Here is a 19,468-nt window from a genome sequence, read left to right as displayed (position 1 = left end):
AAAGAAACTCAAGATTCTACAAAGCACAAATGAAGAAGTACATTACAAAGACGGGGCATTCTAGAGAGTAAGGCAAGGTGGTAGGAAATGGGGAGTGGTGTACAGGGAATAAATATTGGGATAACTTTAGAATAGAAAGGTAAAGTCAGATTTTAAAGGGTTTTAAATGATAGTTAAAAATTGTGTCTTTCACTTAAAAAGCTAAAGGGAGTTATGGAAGATCTAAAATTTTTTAGTGGAAGCAGATGACAGGATCATATCTGACTCAAGAAAACAATGCCTCAATCATCTCTCAGAGCCTTAGGGTAGAGCTTTAAGCAGAAACCACACTTCCTTACAATGAGGACCAATCACTCAATTTAGTTAGTCAAAGATGAGGGAGACAGGGCTGGACCTGAGTCATTGGACATGTTTTCTTTCTACATGGTTTTCTTTCAACTCTTAAGGAAGTTACTAATTGCATTACTTATTAAGACCTCAATTCACTGCCCTAGGCCATATGGCACTTTTCCGTGTATAATTCTTATCCTTCTGACTAGAATGTAAAGGAAACAAAATGTAAAGGAGGAAAAATTGTCCCCCACCTGTATCAGTAAGGCAATAATCACAATACAGATGATAACTGTCAAAATGCCTATGTGGGTCTATATCGCAAAATATACAAGACTCTCCACATAGAAGGTAGAAGAAGTAAACCATTTATTCAGACACCAGAGGACCAGATCCCATAACTAAGCAACCAACTCCCACAACAATAAGCCCACTTTATCATAACAGCAAGGAACTTAAAACACAATATCACAGCATGGAGTATTGCCATATTAAAACCATTTGATCCCTGCTGGGGACTTCCCAAAAACTTACAGCACAGCTATCACAGGTGTGCTCTTTCCCTCAGTTCTAATTGTCGTAACTGCTCTCAGCATTTCCTGTGACACTACTTCCTTTTCCTTTCAGCAAGCTCCTCCCACCACAACTTGGGCTTCCTGTGATGTAAGCAGGTCCCATGGCCTATTAATGGGTGGGAAAGATCTTCAAATCTAAATTGCTATTACACCACCCCATCCCTTTTGGGCAGTTTTTCCTCAAGGTCCTTTCCCCCATGCCCAGTAGTCACTCAATATTTGCTGACAGTCTTGGGCAAACACTAATAGTAAGAATAAAAAGAGCTCCCCTTTATATAAAAGCTTTAAGATTTTCAAAGTACTTTATTCACCTTATCCCATGTCATCTTCATGAAAACCCAATGAGGTTAAGTGTAATTATTATCATTCTTATAGATGAAGAACCTAAGGCTAGAAGTTCAGTTACTTGCCTATGGTCACACAAATGTTATTTTGAAGCAGTATTCAAATCTAGGTTATCCAGACTCCATGTACAGCACTCTACCAAATTAAACTGACTCTCATCCTTTAACAAATTCTATAATTTTATATTGTTTATCCTATTTTGTCTAATAGAATGACTGTTGAAAAACAACTCAACAACACGACCTCTGAAAACTCCATTCAGGACCTTCAATTCAGCAGTACGTGTCCCTTAATTTAGGTCAGTCAAGGGAAAAAAGTCATCATATGAGATTTAAAGCAATGACTATTCAACTGATTAACCAATAAGATTTCACATGTATACCTAAAGATCTCAGATATCAAGAAAATATGCCCTTGTGGAGGAACAGGGATGGGAGTGGATCTATGACTTCATAAGTATAGGAAACTTCCTCCACCAATGCAAATAGGCAACTTTTCTGCAATTTACAATCTTAAGAGTCACCTAGAACACAGCCAAACTTAAATGACTTTGTTGTGGTGATATAAACGCATCAGTCAAGTGTGACTCTTTGTAACGCCTTCTGGGGATTTTCGTGGCAAAGATACTAGAGTGGTTTGCCATTTCCATCTCCAGCTCATTTTACAGATGAGGAAACTGAGGCAAACAGGGACCAGTTAAATGACTTCCCTAGAATCAAACAGCCAGTATGTGTCACACAATCAAAGTTCAAATCCAGGAACTCTTGTCCTCAAGGACAGCTATCATCTACACCTTGCTACCTCTTTTGCCTTTGTAACTATTTTCACATCTTATAAAATGGGTAAAAATGACAGACTTGTTTACTGTTCACTCTTCATGTAGGGCTAAGACTAAATGAGTCTGGACATGGTACACCAAGAGGATCAGTTCCCTGAAGAAAATAACCTAGAAAGTATGCATGAATTTGTTTACCTAAATTAATGTTGTTTTGTTGGGGCTACGCTGTTTCCTATACAAATTGGTTTCTGCAGATTTTAAGCCTGCCAAATACTTAGTGATCACTGTAATATAGTTAACATAAATTGTTCCTATTTTTCAGTGACAAGAAATTTACACAGAAACTTACAGTGGGGATGGTAATAAAGGTGAGTTCATTTGTCTTTTCTCAGATTCATCATTTTCCTCTAGTTCTCAAAGGCTTAGAAAATCAACAAATAGCTCCTACCTATCTCTCTGCCTGATCTTACACTTACTTCTTCATATTGATTTTGGGGCACAATTTCCTTAGGAAAAAGCAGGGTCAAAAATGGAACATCTGAATCACCAGATGTTCCAAAAGAGAAAGAGATCAATGTAGGAGGAAGAAAGTCAACGTTCCAACATGGATGTTAAAAATCACAGATAAAAGATATTACTAAAAAGTAGGCAAATATTCTAATAAAAAGTTATCTTTTTATGTCAGTCTAAACAAGAAACTAAGACGGCAACAGCAGGGGTGAAAGGGTGTAGTGTTTAAAAAAAAAAGCAAAGAGATAGCAAGGACACAGAAATTCTTCAGAGCATATTCATTTATTAAAGCGGCATCACAGTCTGCTTTGGGTATCACAGAATACATTATTTTGCTAAAAACAACTTAACATGCAAAGTACTTATTGCAATGAGCCACTGGTCTGGTTAAAAGTTGAGCAAAAAATAGTTTCAGGGGAAATTTACCCTCTCCTACAACATAAATTCTATTCTCAAAAATAATTTACTATAGACATATTTAGTTCACATGTATAAAAGGCCTAAGGCTCTCAATTTCTCAAAAGCATTATCCTTACAGTTCAATCATGCAAAGTGGCCCCAGACCACAGGCCAAGTGCCTATAAAAAAGTATGCCAGGGGAAAAATAAATTAATTCTAAAAATTCAACTCTTATCCAATGTATTTATTATCTGCTTGACTTTGAGAAAAATAGTAAAAGGCTGATAAAAACCCTGGCCATAAAAACACTACCATGTCTCACCCACAATACTACCTACCCCTATTGTCCAACATCTTACTGATGCCAATATTTCAGCTCTGGTGTTCATTTTTAAAAGTCTAAGTGGAAAAATTCTACGTAAACTCTATATAATCAGTATCTAGTTTCAATTTTTCAATCCTAAGAAAATCAAAAGAAGTAGTCAATAGCCTTTCCAAATAGATACACCAAGTCTTTTTTAATTCCCTCTTAAACATAGGGAAAGGCAGGGTGACACCAGCAAAACACTAAAAGAACCTGTTTTGCATTAATGGCCAAGTCAAACCCATTAGAAAGGCAATGTGAACCATCTGAGGTACATCTCAAAGGAAACCTTCCCGAAATCTTGGTTTCCTAGATGATCCAAGTGACTAAAGGTCTTAAAGTAGGAAGAATCGGTCAGGAGAAGGGTGACAGAATAGGTTTGTCCTCATTTATTCTCACTACGATTCCCGCTGCGTTGTCACTAAAATTAATTTCACAAGCCACCTTACGGACATCTCACTATCTGTTAACTAAGTCTATAGATACTGATGCTCATATCAGAAATCTACTATAACAACAGCTTGACACTTATATAGTACCTTAAAGTTCACAAAGACCTTTTAGCTAAATGTTAAAAGCATTACTATCCCATTTTACATATGAAGAAAAGTAAAGCTGAGAGAAATTAAATGGCCTGGCCAACGACATACAATTAATAGGAAGGCAAGCAGGCATCTCAAACAAGGGAATACCAGGGTTAAAATCAGGGGCTTGTTAACAGCACCCTGAATTTTAGACCTCAGGCTTAGCCAGAAATGTCAGGCAGAGGTTTAACAATGTAGTGTTTGCACCCGAGAAGCTTGGTGAATTAGTACATTACAAGAGTGCCAAAATGCCAACATGATCACACTGACATCACAATGGGCCAACAATATGTCTCTTAAGGAGCAATCATTCGGACAAGTTTTTGGTTTTCATTTTTTGGGAGTCAGTAGCAGGGAGAGGGAGAACTCTGGTGTCAGTCCTTATCAAACATCCTATATTCTCCTGCGAAGCTCTGTGCCAAACTCTGTGTCATGTTTTACCTGTCTTCACACTCCTGGTTATGTGTTGACTATAATAAAAAAGTTCTTTAGGTTAAACTTTAAGTCTAGAACCAGATACTATCTTTTGTGGTTGTTCAGTCGTGTCTGACTCTTTATGACTCCATTTTGGGTTTTCTTGGCAAAGATACTGAAGTGGTTTGCCATTTCCTTCTCCAGCTCATTTTCCAGATGAGGAAACTGAGTCAAACTGGGTTAAGTGACTTGCCTAGGGTCATACAGCTAGTAAATGTCTAAGGCCAGATTTGGACTCAGGAAGATGAGTCTTCCTAACTCTAGGCCCAGCACTTTATTCACTGAGCCACCTAGCTGCCCACAGCCAATACCTATCCATCCATTTTCACAAAACACAATCTGAAAAACTCACACAAGTGGATCAACTTGTCTCCTTCACATAAGGATCAGACAAGGAGACTTATTAGAAAAGTAAGCAGATAAGAGAGAAAGCCATTTACAGAATGAGAGTTATTTTCTGAGTTGACCTGGCATAATGCTAAGAGGCAAATCTATCTGACTGATCTCCATCATGAACTTCAGACAATCACCACTTTCAACACTGTGTACCTTCTCTATGACTCAGTCACAAGATCGTCATAACACAGAAAGCAGTGGGAAATTTCCAGGCTCTGTATAACCAAGTGGTTACATAAATAAAAATTTTTCAAGATGAAATTTAATTTTTATCAAATATTGCTTGAATTACTATGCAGTACATTAAGAAAAGCTTGATAATTCCTCTAAATTCAACTTATGGAATGGAATTCCATGGAATTTAACTTATGCTAACAGGAAAAAATTTCTCTGCTTCTGACACAGAGTTCAGCAGCCTCTGGCACAAAAAGAGTTAACCGATGTCTACTGTTGTTGCCATCAGGTTTTCAGACAAGGAAAAAGCACAATGACATTGTGCTGCTAGTTTTTCCTCAGGCAGTACTTTCCAGTGTTACTACAGAAACATCTCTTTAATGTTGACCATCCAAATTCTGTACTTCTCTAGCAATGTAAGTGTGTGCATCAGAAAAGACAGGAAATGGATGAGAACAGAATGCACTATTTTCTATCTCTCAGTTCCAGTAAAATGAAGAGAACCAAGAACTAACTGGAATTACTAGATGAAACAGAGGTTGGGAAGTATATATAAACTGAAGTTAACTACACAGTCGCACGAATGATCCAAAGCACACTAGGGGAAACTTACTCATCTGCTGATTTATAATAATTTTAAATTACACTAAATTTTGTAAAACATGGAAGTAAACAATTCCAACTTTTCAAATTCAGAAAGCAAATTTACATTGTAAATAGTACTTTATTAATTTAAATAACAGAAGATAAATATTTTTGTAATGCTTTTTAATTTCAACATTTTTAGTAAATATTAATCTCTAAATCCTTACAATATACTTGTAAGGTAGATAAGAACATCAAGTTGTCTCTACTTAACAGAAAGAGAAAAAGGCAAAGAAAGTTACAAAGTCACAGAAAGGGCACAGAAAACAGATTAGAAATCAAGACTTTTTAAATGTAAAGAAAAGAGGTGAAAGAAAACCCATCCAAAATATAAAAAATTTCAAGAGGAGTTTTGCTATTTGTTTCAGGTAGAACCTAAAATTCCCAAGGCTGGTTAAAGGGCAAAAGCTCCCATAATTCAGTTCAATTCAGATATTTTATTAAGTGATTAGTATGTATATATCACTAGTTAATGGAGGAAAGTATAATCCAAAACAATAAGGGATCTCTTCATATAACCATCTAACCTCCTAAACCTGTGATTTTTCTGTTAAAAATTCACAAAAGTTAAAAGTTTAGAAATACCTTTAGAATCATAACCATGAGAGGTACTCGGAGACTTTGAGCCAGATGGAGAGGATTCCTTCATTCGCCCAATAACATTTTCTGAAAGCTGAAAAACAACCAGCATCCAATAAAATCAGTTAGAAAACAGTATGTAATACAAATGACACAAAAAGTCCAAGTCATACAGTCACACACACACACACACACACACACACATTTTTGTGCATAACGACTGGTCTACAGAAAATTAGGATGAGTAAGAAGTTAAGCAAAAAATAAGAACTGTATTAGCTTTTGAAAATGTACTCCACAGTAGCAGTACCACATTTCTTCTTATCCTCCATTAATTTCTCATGTCAAATACACACATACACACACACACACACCCCACATAACACATACCTATTTTTTGATCATGGAGGAAAAACTTATGGAATGTAAAAATGAGGCTTAGAAATGCTAGTTTTAAGATTAAAAGCCTACAAGATGACTACCCAATATGTCTGAACTAAAAAGAGGAAAATGAACATCAAGGAAAAAGAGAGACATTTAGAGAAGCAAAAGTTTTGAAAACAATTTTGACCAGATTAAAGAAGCTAAAATAGGAAGCAAAGAATTTATCAACTGAACAGAAACAGGAAAAGCTTTGAAAGTCAAGTACCACCAGCTAACAACAATCTGCTCACACATACAGATCTAACGTACAGAGATGAGATTTTTGTCATGAGACGCTAGAACAAATCTAAGTGAGTAGCAAATAAATAGAGAGGGGTTCAGATAAAAGTAGTTTCACTCTGAATACAAAGGGTTATAATTGGGGCCTAGGAAAACATATATATATACATATATATGTATATATATATATGTATGTATGTATGTATTGCTGTCTCTTAGACCAGTGAGAACAAGTGAACAGCCAACCCAGGAGACCAAAGGCAAGCCTGACAACTGTGTTAAACTAAATTAAACTCAGTTTGAATTTGCACACAGAAAATTATTTCCCTGAATATAACATACACCAAGATTTCTTCATATTCACACAGAGCATCTTCATATTATAAATTGGAAAACCTACAGCAGAAATTTAATGTATTACGTGTTATAAACTACTGATCCAAACCTATTTTTTGCCTGACTGCTTTCCAGTTTGCCTAGTATTCTCACAGAATAAAGAGTTCTGGCCCTAGCAATTCATGACACTGAATTTGTCAAGCATTAGACAACTGCACACATTTGTCTCTAGGTTTTACTTAGCCACTCAAGTCTACTAATCAACTTTTATTTTTTTATCAACACCAGGTAGTTTTGATAATTCTGCTTTGTAACAGAGTTTGAGTTCTGATAGCAGCACTAAGCACTCCTGGTTCCTACTTCTTTCCTGCTATTTTCAACTTTGGTATTCATTCCTCCAAGAGAATTTTGTTATTTTTCCTAATTATATAAAGTATCCTTTGGTTATATGTGATTGGTATAGTACTATAGTACTAGAACTGTAAAATGAACTGAAAAATATCATTCATTTTTACTGTATTTATACAGCTCAGACATGAATGCTAATATCTCTTCAATCATTTAGGTCTTCATTTGCCCTGAGCATGTCTTTGTAAGTTAACTATTTAATAAATCTTGTTTGAAATAAATTTCTCTTCCTAGCTCTTTCTTAACTTTAGCCTCCTAACTTTATTAGTAATATTCAGAAATACTAATAATTTTGTTGATTCATTTTCATATCCTGATATTTTAATGAGGCTTGTCTCAATTAAATTTTTGGTGATTCTCTGGAGCTTGCTAAGTAAGTCATATCACCTGTAAAGAGAGATACAGTACCTGATAAGAGCTGCAAGTCTCCCATACCAATCTCCCCTTTCTAAGAAAAGGGGTTCCTCTGGGAGGTAAATTGGATAATTTTAATTACACAAAATTTTAAAAAAAGCTTTTGCACAAACAAAACTAATGCAGCCAAAATTAGATGAAAAAGAGGACACTGGGTAAAAATTTAGTTTCTCTAATAAAGGCCTCATTTCTCAAATATGTAGGAAACTGAATAAAATTTATAAAAATACAAGTTATTCTCCAGTTGACAAATGGTCAAAGGATATGAACTGGCAATTTTCAGAAGAAAAAATCAAAGTTATTTATAGTCATATAAAAAATTCTATAAATCAATAATGATTAAAGAAATGCACATTAAAACAGTTCTAAGATACCACGTCCTACCTGAAAGATTGGCTATGACAGAAAAAGAAAATGACAAATGCTAGAGGGATGTGGAAAAATAGGAACAATAATGTACTGTTGGTAGTTATGAACTGGTCCAATCATTCTGGAGAACAATTTGGAACTATACTCATAGGGCTATAAGACTATGAATACCTTTTGGCCCAGCAATATCATTAGTAGGTCTGTATCTCAAAGAAATCAAAGAAAAGAGAAACAGACCTATATGTACAAAAGTGTTTATAGCAGCTGTTTTTTGTGGCAGCAAAGAAATTGAGGGGATGCCCATTAACTGGAAAATGGATGAACAAGTTGTGGCATATGACTATTATGGAATATTACTGTGCTATAAGAAATGATGAGCAGGATGGTTTCAGAAAAACCTGGCAAGACTTATATGAACTGATGCAAAGTAAAATGAGCAGAACCAGGAGGCAAGATGGCAGAGAAAAGGCAGCAACTCGCTTGAACTCTCCCTAAAACTCTCCCAATACCTTTAAATAATGCCCTAAAACAATTCCCAGAGCAGCAGAACTCTCACAAAGGACAAGGTGAAGTAATTTTCCAGTCAAAGACAACTTAGAAGATCTGCAGAAAAGGTCTGTTGGGAGCAGGTGGGGTTCTTTTGCAACATGGCTAATGTGGAAATACGTTTTACATGACTTTGCATGCATAATCAATATCATATTGCTTGCCTTCTCATTGGATGATGGATGGGAAAGAAAGAATCTGGAACTTTAAATTTATGAATGTTAAAATTTTTTGTATGGTATTGGGAAATATTTAATGAAATAAAAAAATTTATTAAAAGATGGAAAAAAAAAAAAAAAGAATGGCTCCTCATACCAGGTAATTCTCCTACTTATAAAGAACTGAGTTGTTCCTTAGAAGCCCACACATTTTTATGGATGTTTAAGTTTACCATATTATTTAAAGAGGAATTCTCCAAGTCCTTGGGTAATAAGATACCAAATCTATGACTTATCTATATGTTAAGGTTTTCAAAGCACTTTACAAATACTCCATTTTATCCTAACAATCCTGGAGATAGACTATTCTCCCCATTTTATAGAAGAGGAAACTATGCTAAACAGAGGTTAAGTGACATACTACAAATGAAACAGGGTCTGTTCACACCAATAATAAGTGACTGAGGAGGGATTTGAATCCAGGTCTTTCTGATGCCAAGTCCAGTATTCTATCTACTATACCACACCATTATGACAACTCTTCTGAATGCAGTGAAATATGCATTCATATGCAACTCCTTCCAATTACTAGGATCTCTTTCCCTGCCAACAGTTATAAACCCCAGAAACTATGGGAAGGGAAGAACAACGCTCCTCATTCCTTTAAGGCAAAGGAAAATATGAGTGAAAGAGGAGATATGTCGAACCAATCAATCACAAGAGAATGCAATAAATGACTTTGGATTTATCCTTCCCATTTTCCATAACTCCTTAAAGCAATCTTTACTGGTCAATGAATTATATAGAGATGATGCTCTTTCTAAATTTTATGTTTTTTAAAATTTCCATTCTCTATAAAGTAGAGTACTCTTCACATAGAATACTACCACAGTTTTTATTTACTCAATAAATATCACCAACTGAACAGCCAGCCTACCCTCCACCATACTACCATGCCTGTCAGGAAAATTCCCTCTCTTCCAGAAACATCCAACAACACCATCTCTTCCCACTATGGGCAGAACCATAAGGATGGAAATTCCCATTGCTGGTGACTCACATAGCATATATTATGTGTCTCATAACTGATGCCTATTAATTTGGCTTGCAACTCTGAAGCCCAGTTGTGGAGATTAGGTGACACTTAGAAAGCATGAAAAGTATTACTTTGAAAACATACTTATTGAATTTGACATTAGCTTTTGGCAAATTCCCTCATATGGCTTTGATGTTTGAGATAAACCTGTGAAAGTCTCTATTGTGGGCTTACTACCCATACACGCACAGCAGGTGCTCGCAAAAATCCTATTAAGCAAATATAATGTGAGTACTTCCCTGGAACTGCTTTGACAATTCTGTCACTAGAAGTTCATCTTATGCTGAAGGAAATCCATCCTAAAATACCACACATAAATGGGTATCTAGAGACCCCTTTAAGGTACCAGTTTCATGTTAGTACCTGGAAACAGGATAGAAACAGGATGATGAACGAGGAGACTGGGGAACATTGAGAAAGAAGACTGGTAAATGCTAGGCAGCTAGATGACACAGTGGACCTGGAGTCAGGAAGACCTAGGTACAGCCTCAGACATTACCAGCTGTGTGACCCTAGGCAGACTTAATCTGTCTGACTCAGTTTTCTCAACTGTAAAATGGGAATAAAAATAGCACCTACCTCACAGGGTTTAAATGAGATATTTGTAAAGCATTTACCACAGTGCTTCGGATGTAACTGAAACTTAATGAACTCTTATTCTTTTACCACCCCTTCCCAAATGTGAAGAGTAAAAGGAAAATGCAAGACCCTGGAAAATTCTGTTAAATACTTGCTGAAAGAAGAAAAAAAAAACTAGGTAAAAATAGAAAGAATTCCTAAAACTGTCAGATGTCAAAAGGGTCTTAGCAAAAAAAATCTGAGAACAGATTCAAAGGTTAAAATAATTCCTACAATAAAAGCTGAAAGCCTTGTGTTCTAGTTGTACCAAAATGCTGTTAGTGACACCACTAACTCATTCACAACATCAACTTTCAATCTATTTTCTAGTATCAATGAAGGGTTGTACTAAGCCATGAATATACTCTCTTCTCACGTCAGAGACTGACCGGAACTGGGTTATTTTTCTTCATGCAAAGTTTACTGAGTTATTCAAGGTTCAAGTCTAAATTTTGACCATATGGACATTATGCTATAACCAGGAGAGCCAGACATTTGATATATAACACTGAACAGTACTCTATGTATGCCTCAGATTAAGTGACAACCTCTTTCCAACTATGCTGTGAAGACTACTTCACTGTAAAAGCTGATGCCATCCAAAGGGGGCTTCCCTCAACTCCCCTCCATCCAAGTCTTTACACTTCTCAGTATCATCAGTCCCTCCTCCTTCACTTAAGTCACAGAGGAAGAGGTATACCTAATTTTCTATAAGGCTAATTCTCTATGTTCTTTAACCCTGCCTCTTCTCCAGGACCTTTATGCCAGTAATCATTTCATCTTTCATGCATCTGCAATCTTCCTTTCCTCCCCTCCCTACCCCCCTTTCTCTTTCTCCCTCCCCCCCCTTCCTCCTCCCTCTCTCACCTCCTCACATTACTACAAACATCCTGAGGTCTCCCTAATCCTTCCCATGACCCTCTACCCCATCCCATTGCCACATCACTTCTCCTCCCCAACCCTAGGTGAAAGTTGGCTAGTTCTGCTGAACTATTTTTCTCCTCTTTCTTTTTGATTCTTTGCTACAACAGACAGCTCACTCGGTAGAGGAGTGAGGAGGGATATAATAAAAAAAAAATTAAGGCAATGTAAAACTAAAAGATATCCATAAAAACAAAAAAATTAAAAACCATCTACATCCAATGCCTCTACTTGTCAACCTCTTGCAATCTGATTTCTGCCTCTAGATATCTCAAAAGTCACTCAGACATTGTAGTGGTTACTAGCCATACCCCTGGGTAAGTCATTTAACCTCTCTGAGCCCTAGTTTCTTCAACTGTAAAATGAATATCTGATCCCATAACCTCACAGAAGGGACCACAGCAACCATCTAACCCAACCAGTACTAAAAGAATCCTATCCAAAAACTGGTCATGCAGCCTTTGTCTCCCACAAGGAGAAATCCACTTTCTTCTGAGGCAGCCCCTTTCACTTTTGGACATCTCTAATTGCTGCAAAGCTTCGCCTTGCATCTAACCTCCTGAGTTTGCCCCTGCAACTTCCAGTCAGCTGTTCTGCCCCCCTCCCCGCCCCCCCCCCCAGGCTAAGAGAATAAAGGAAGAATCCTTCTTCCAGGTGACAGCCCTTCAAATGTCATGCCTGAGAATTCTCCAGATTAAATATCCCCAGCTCTGTCAATCAACAAGTCTTTATTAAGTATTTACTCTGTGCCAGGACAATCCCTACCCCCAAAGAACTTATATTCTAATGGGTAAAACAACACATAGAGAAATCAATATATACAGGACACATACACAATAGATGAAAGGTAGCATTAGAAGCAAAAGCACTAGCACCTGTAGGGATGAAGAAAGATCTCCTAAAAAGTGAATGGCCTTTTCTCAGTCTTCATTTTCCTTGACCTCCCTATAGCATTGGGCACTCCTGATTACTATCTCTTACTGTTTGTCTCTTCTTTCCTTCACAGCAGACATGCCATAGTCTTCTGATTCTTCTATATATTTAAGCATCCCTTCCCAGCTAACCATTTCCCTTCCTGAACCCTCAAGTTGAGTGTTGCCCAAGGTTTTTCCTCTCTCTACACTCTTTAACAATCTCTCACTTTGTCCCTTCAATTTATGATTTCAGATGATTCTAAAAGTGTTTTATAAAGCTTAAAGTACTTATATGTCAATTTTATTGCTAAATCTATATTCCAGTGCTGATTTCTCTTCCAAGCTCCAAGACCACATGACTAATTCCTGTACAGGACACTGCCAACTGGAAGTCTCATCAGCAACTCAAACTGAAAATGTCCAAAAATAAGTTTATCTTTTCCCCAAAACCTGTTTTTTTCTTCTGGTTTCATTCGCAATTTTAGATCATTAATTTCTGTCAGCAATCTTCCGCAGCCCTTCACAACCCAGGGCCTCTTCTCCTATCCAATCCATCTTATACACAGTTGCCAAAAAGACATTCCTAAAGCATAGGTCTAATCATGGCACTCCCCTGTTCAATAAACTCCTGTGAATCTCCATGATCCAATACAAACACCTCTGCTAAATATTAAAGGCCCCTCACAATGTGCTTCTTACCTACCTTTCCAAACTTATAGCACATTACTTCACATTCTTCACACCAACCAAAAGCGACTTCTCACAGGTTTTCCTTCACATACAAGTTTCAATTTACCATCTCCATGCCTTTGAACATGCTGTCTCCCTGGAACGTGCCCCACCCCCACCCCCAATTGGATGCTGGGATCCCTAGCTTCCTCTAACGCTCACTCAAATGTCACCTCCACGAGTCTTTCTTGAGTTCTGAAGCCATGAGTGCCACCTTCTCAAGTATTACCTTGCAGTTATTTTGTATATATTTGCACGTGTACATCTTGTGTATCCCAGTAGTATGTAAGGTCCTCGGTGGCAGGAAGTGATTCATGTTTTCCCTTGTACCTCAGCCCTGAGCAGAGGATCTGGCATTTAAAAATGCTTGTTGATGGACTAAATTAATTAAGGAAGGAAATCAGTACTAAGAACCAACTTTGTGCCAGGACCTGTGCTAGGGATTTTACAAACACTGTACCATCTGATCCTCACAACAACCCTACAAGGTAGGTATTATCCCTATTTTACAGCTGAAGAAACTGAGACAAGTAGAGGTTAAGTGACTTGCCCAAGTTCAGAGAACAAGTCAGTGCCAGAAGTTGGATGTAAACTCAGGTCTCTCTGACTCCAGGCCCAATCGTCTATCTTGCCACCTAAGCTGCTTCTCAGAGCCTCCGTTTCCTCAACTACAAAATGGGAGAAATGAGAATGTGTGTAAAGCATGTGCAAACCTTAAATGGCCACACACCAGGCTTCAGCCAGATGAGCAGGGTCTTAAAACTTTTTGTGTGGAGGATCCCCTTGGTGAAGTCTACAGAATCTTTCACAGAACAGTATTTTTAAATGCATAAAATAAAAAACACAGAACTACCACAGAAACCCATTACACTGAATACAGCTGTCAAACTAGTTTTTAAAACAAGTTTACAAACACCAGGTTAAGAACCCCAATCTAAGATTGGCTAACATGACAGAAAAGGAAACTGATACATGTTGGAGGGGATGTGGGAAAACTGGGACCTTAAGGCCCTGTTGGTGGAGTTGTGAACTGATCCAACCAGTCTGGAGAGCAATTTGGAACTATGTCCAGAGGGTAATCAAACTGTACACACTCTCTGACTCCAGCAATACCACTACTATGTCTGTTATCTCAAAGAGATTTTTAAAAAAGGGGGAAAGGACCTATTTATACAAAAACATTTATAGCAATTCTTTCTGTGGTGGCTAAGAATTGGAAATTGAGGGGATGCCCATCAACTGGGAAAGGGCTGAACAAGCTGTGGCATACGATTGTAATGGAATATTATTGTGCTATAAGACATGATGAGCAGGATGATTTCAGAAAACCTGGAAAGACTTAACATAAACTGATACAGAGTGAAGTGAGCAGAACCAGGAGAACATCATACGTGGTATGAGCAATATCGTACCATAAACAACTGCGAATGACGCAGCTACTCTCAGCAACACAATGATCCAAGGCAATTTCACAGGACTCACGATGCAAGATGTTATCCACCTTCAGAGAAAGAACTGATTGTGTCTGAATACAGACTGAAACATACTATTTTTCACTTTCTTTCTTTTTTTGTTTTATTCGCGCTTTCTTCCACAAAATGACTGATATGGAAATATTTTACAGCAGATTGCTTAACATCTCAGGGATGGAGTAGGGAGGAAGGGAAGGACAGAATTTGGAACTCAAAACTTTAAAAAAAATGTTGGAAATTGCTTTTACATGTAATTGGGGAAAAAATATTAAAAATAAAAAAAATAAAAATGAGAAGGTCTCCTATACTAAACAGCCAAAAAGAAAAAAGGAATCCCTGATCTAGGCTCTTCTTTCTCTTCCAACATTGATCACTCTATGATCTGCTCTTGATCCTCTTCCTCTTCTCTCTCCTTTGACAATCTTATTTCACTCTTGCAACTTCAACTATTATCTGAAGTGGATAACAGTGAAAAGAACACTGACTCTGAATTCAAAGGACCTTGGTTTAAATCCCACCTCTGATATTTATTACCTGTGAAATCCTGGGCAAGTCAATTAACCTTTGTCTACCTTAGTTTCTTCAACTATAAAAGGGAGACAATAGCACCTACCTCAGAGAATTGTTGTGAGGATCAAATAAGACAATATTAGTAAAGTGTTCAGCACTGCCTGGCACATCATAAGTGCTTAATAAATGCTTGTTTCCTTCCTTCCTCTTTTGGCCTGTTTCCTCACCTTCAAAATGAGGTAAATAATCTATATGACATCTATCCCTTGTACTTCTAGAAGGAAGATCCTTTGACGTCTATGTAAATGACTTCTAAATGACCTTTTTTCAAATCTCCAAGGCTCTGCTAAACATCTCTGTCTGGATGTCCCACCAAACCCTCAAGCCCAAAGTGTCCAAAACCAAACTAATCCCTTTTCCCCCTCCCTTTCACTCATCCTAACTCTCCTAATTCTGTCAATGGTGCTCCTAGTTATTCAGGTTCAAAACCTGAGAATCATCTTTGTTCCTCTCTCTTCCTTAAACCCCATGTCATTTGTCGGGTACTTTCAATTCTACTTCTAAAACACCTCTTAAATGCTTCTAGTCCTTTCCATTTCCACTGCTACTGTCCTAGTTCAAGCTCAGTCTCTTTTACTGGGACTGTTGCAACACTGTTCTACCTGATCCCTTCAACTCTAGTTTTTGCCTACTGAGCTGACTCCTCCTACACACCTGTCTTCAGGTAAATCACTCTGATGTGCACCTCTGATCAGCCCAAGTCTCACCTGCTCAAACCTTTAATGGTTCCTCATTGCCTACTTTAAAAAGCCCTAACTTCTTAGTTCTGATCTTAATAACCTTCACAAGCTACTCCAACCTCTACATCTACAGAAGAGAGTAAAATTTAATTGGTGCCCTTTTTTTAATACTACAGTTTTTCCCCCTGATAGGCCCTCAGTGTTCTAATAGAGTTTTCCCTTATCAGAAAAACAATTAAATAAAATCCATAAGCAACCACCTGTGACTGGATATCAAACAATTCACACCCTACCTTTTAAATTTTTTCCTGAATAAATCTGAGGCAACTCCCACCTTCATACATTTGCTCAGTCCAACCTGTATTTACCACGTAAGCTCCCTGCTCCCTTCCTGAAGCCTCATATTAACCTGTTGAAATCCCACCTACCCTTCAAGCTCACTAATCCCTACCACCAATGCCAGAAGTCATTTCTCCCTGCTTAAATCTTCCACAAAACTTCACTTCTATGCTTCCTATTCACTTACCTATAACACAAAACAAATTATGTTAGCACAGTATATCTTATTTCCCAAATAGATTTTGAGCTCCTTGAAGGCAAAGATTGTATCTGACTCATATTTCCCCCCAAACAATGGAGCACAGAGCTTTTGCACATAATACATGATTAATAAATGTTCACTGAATGAATAGATGCCAAGAGACTAAACAGAGTAACTCAAAAAAGTCAACCTGAGACTGTAATACAAGGCTTGATATTATCATTGATATCATGAAAAAGAAACTAGATCATAGATAAAAGGTTGAGCTCAACAGGCATGAAAAGACAGCAGTTATTTTTAAAATGATCTGGAGGTCTCAGTGGACTGCAAGTTCAGTAAGAGTCAGCATTTGTGGCTCAACCAAAAAAGCTAGTAGGATCCTGGGATCTAGCTTCCAGGTATAAGGAGATGATAGTTTCACTATATTCTGCCCTCATCAGACATCATCTGGAGTATTGTGTTCACTTTCCAAGCGCCATATTTAAGCAGAGTATTGATAAACTGTAGTGTCCAAAGGAGGGGAACCAGGACGGTGAAGATCCTTGACTCTATATAATATGAGGATTAATTGAAGGACCTCGTCACATTTAGCCTAGAGAAGATTCAAGGGGTATATAATTGCTGTCTTTAAGTATTTAAAGGGCTGTTGTGTAAAGAAGGAATTAGATATGTTCCATTTGAACCTAGAAGGCCAAACCAGGAGCAATAGGTGGAATCTGCAAAGAAGCAAATTTAGGCTTATTGACTATAAAAACTTTCTAACTGGACATTCCTAAAACATCCAAAAGAGGAATGACCTCCCTAAAGATGTGGCAGGTTTCCCCTCTTTGGTGATCTTCAAACCAAAGTTGGATGAACAGTAACAGATGTTATAGTGGGATTCTTTCTGTGTATAATTTCAACTAGAAAGCTATCAAGGTCACTCTCAAAATCTGTGATTTCATGATTCTGGTTCACTTAGAATGGCAACACATTTAAAGCATAAAGCTTATAGTTGTCTAACTACTTATGTAGCTTATTTTCTGGTAATAATTACTTAAAGATAGCACTTTATTAGATCTGGCTAATTCTGCGTCAACACAATAAATAAGGGTGTGTTTATGTGTATAATTGTTATTATGAAATTCTTTCAACATAATTTCATTTATTAGTTTTAGACATCCTACTTCTAAAAACAAGTGTGATGGATAACGCATGGAGTTAGCAAAGATATACCAACCCTAAGGGACTGGTACACCAACCCCGTTTACTTTCATGCAGGAATAATACAAATCCAATTCTAACATTTATCTGAAGCTGATTTAATCATTTTTATATAAATTTATTGTTTATTTTTAACATTCATTTTTAAAAATTGTGAGTTCTAAATTCTCTCCCTTCCTCCCCTCCCCCAACCATTGAGGAGGCAAGAAATGTGATTATCAACTGTAATTCTGAAATAGTGCAAAACATACTTCCATGTTAAGTTGATTCAATCTTGCACTACACTAACATACCTGTTCACTACCTACCTAATTACTAGGTAGTTCACTACCTACCAACTGCCTGGGTTTCTTAGAGTGATTTTAAAAAGGTGGGGGAGGGAGGGCAGAGGTTGAACTAGCTGGTGTAAGGTTAGAAAGGGTACTGGAATAGGAAGGCCTCTGTTCCGGTCCAGGACCTGCCACCTGTGTAACTTAGACAAGTCACTTCACTAACTGTGGACCTGTTTTCTCCTCTAAATAGAGGGGAAAGTTAAATAAAAGTAAGTAAAATGAGAGAGTTGGACCCACAGGATGTGATCTCTACGGTCCTTTCCAAGTCCAAACTTCTTTGACTATAAAGAGGCCCTCTATATATGAAAAAAATACGGAACCCACCAACCCACACGCACAAAGTAGCGCGGAGAAGGGAGGCACGTGGTGCCAAGGGCACTGGGGACCTGGAGAAGCTGGGGCAGGGCGGGAAGCCGCGAGCCACCCGAAAGTGCAGAGGCCCAGGCTGGCAAAGTCAAGGTCCCAGGACTCGGTGCCACTCAGAGAGGGCACGGAGAGCTCTGGTCGCTCAGCCAGAGTCAAGAGCAGTTAGTGGCAGGTATAAAGTGAAAGGCAGGAGGGGTCTCGGACAAGTCATTTTCCCACTCTGAGACTCAGTTTCCTCATGTGTTAAGTGCAGTTACTGGAGGTCTAAAGAATCTTCCAGCTCAAACTCTTTAAGTCTCCAGCCCCATCCGGGTATCCTCGGCCACGCTTACGTAGACTGGTCTTGGGGCTCAGTCCAGAGACGCGGGCCCTGGCACTCGACCCCGCCGCCCCCTCACTCACCCGGATGCCCTTCACCACCGTGATGTTCTCATTCTCGTCCGCCTCGAAGGTGACCCGTCGGGTGCTGGACGTCCCGCCCATGACTCCTGCTCACACTGCGGCCCTGCACCAGCCGAGCAGCCCCGATCCCCGTCCGGTACGCACGCACCCGCACCGCCGGGAGCAAAGGCCGCCCGGTCCCCCTTGCCCTTGTTCCTTCCCCGCGGGTGAGAGGCGGGCCACCGCAGGGACAGCGGCAAGGAGACAGCGCCGGCTGTCCCCTTAGGATCCTTCCGGTCATGCCCAGTAGCAAATACATGCCCTATTGGTGCGGGTGGCCAAAGACCCGCCTCAGCTCCTCGCAGGCGCCCGGGTAATTGGCCAGCGATCCGGATGCTATGGCAACTCGTCAGAGGAGAAAAGTTTCCGGAACCCATGGGTGTGATGGGATTTGTAGTTTGGCGAGGGATGGTTGGTATTAGGGCCTCCTTAGACTTAAACGGGAGAGGAGCCAGGTGGGGCACGGAATTCTGGGATTTGTAGTCTTAAAGAGCCAGAAATTAACGCACACCTGCAAGAGCGGCTCCTCATCTAAAAA

The 19,468-nt window shown here is 38.6% G+C and overlaps 1 protein-coding gene across 1 annotated transcript in view; it reads right to left on the bottom strand.

Moving 5' to 3' along the window:
- The window catches only part of CHCHD3 (coiled-coil-helix-coiled-coil-helix domain containing 3), a 343,660-nt gene extending 324,491 nt beyond the window's left edge, over positions 1 to 19,169 (bottom strand). Inside the window, exons 1-2 of the mRNA XM_036761494.1 lie at positions 18,892 to 19,169; positions 6,160 to 6,247 (exon numbers count right to left, since the gene is read on the bottom strand). Coding sequence (XP_036617389.1) covers positions 6,160 to 6,247; positions 18,892 to 18,972 — 169 coding nt within the window. The 5' untranslated portion in view covers positions 18,973 to 19,169. The remainder of the gene's footprint in view (positions 1 to 6,159; positions 6,248 to 18,891) is intronic.
- Positions 19,170 to 19,468: the final 299 nt, after the last annotated feature.

The sequence above is a fragment of the Trichosurus vulpecula genome, chromosome 5 (assembly GCF_011100635.1).
Source record: "Trichosurus vulpecula isolate mTriVul1 chromosome 5, mTriVul1.pri, whole genome shotgun sequence".
In the NCBI taxonomy this organism is placed as follows: domain Eukaryota; kingdom Metazoa; phylum Chordata; class Mammalia; order Diprotodontia; family Phalangeridae; genus Trichosurus; species Trichosurus vulpecula.
This window is presented reverse-complemented; position numbering and strand designations above follow the sequence as displayed.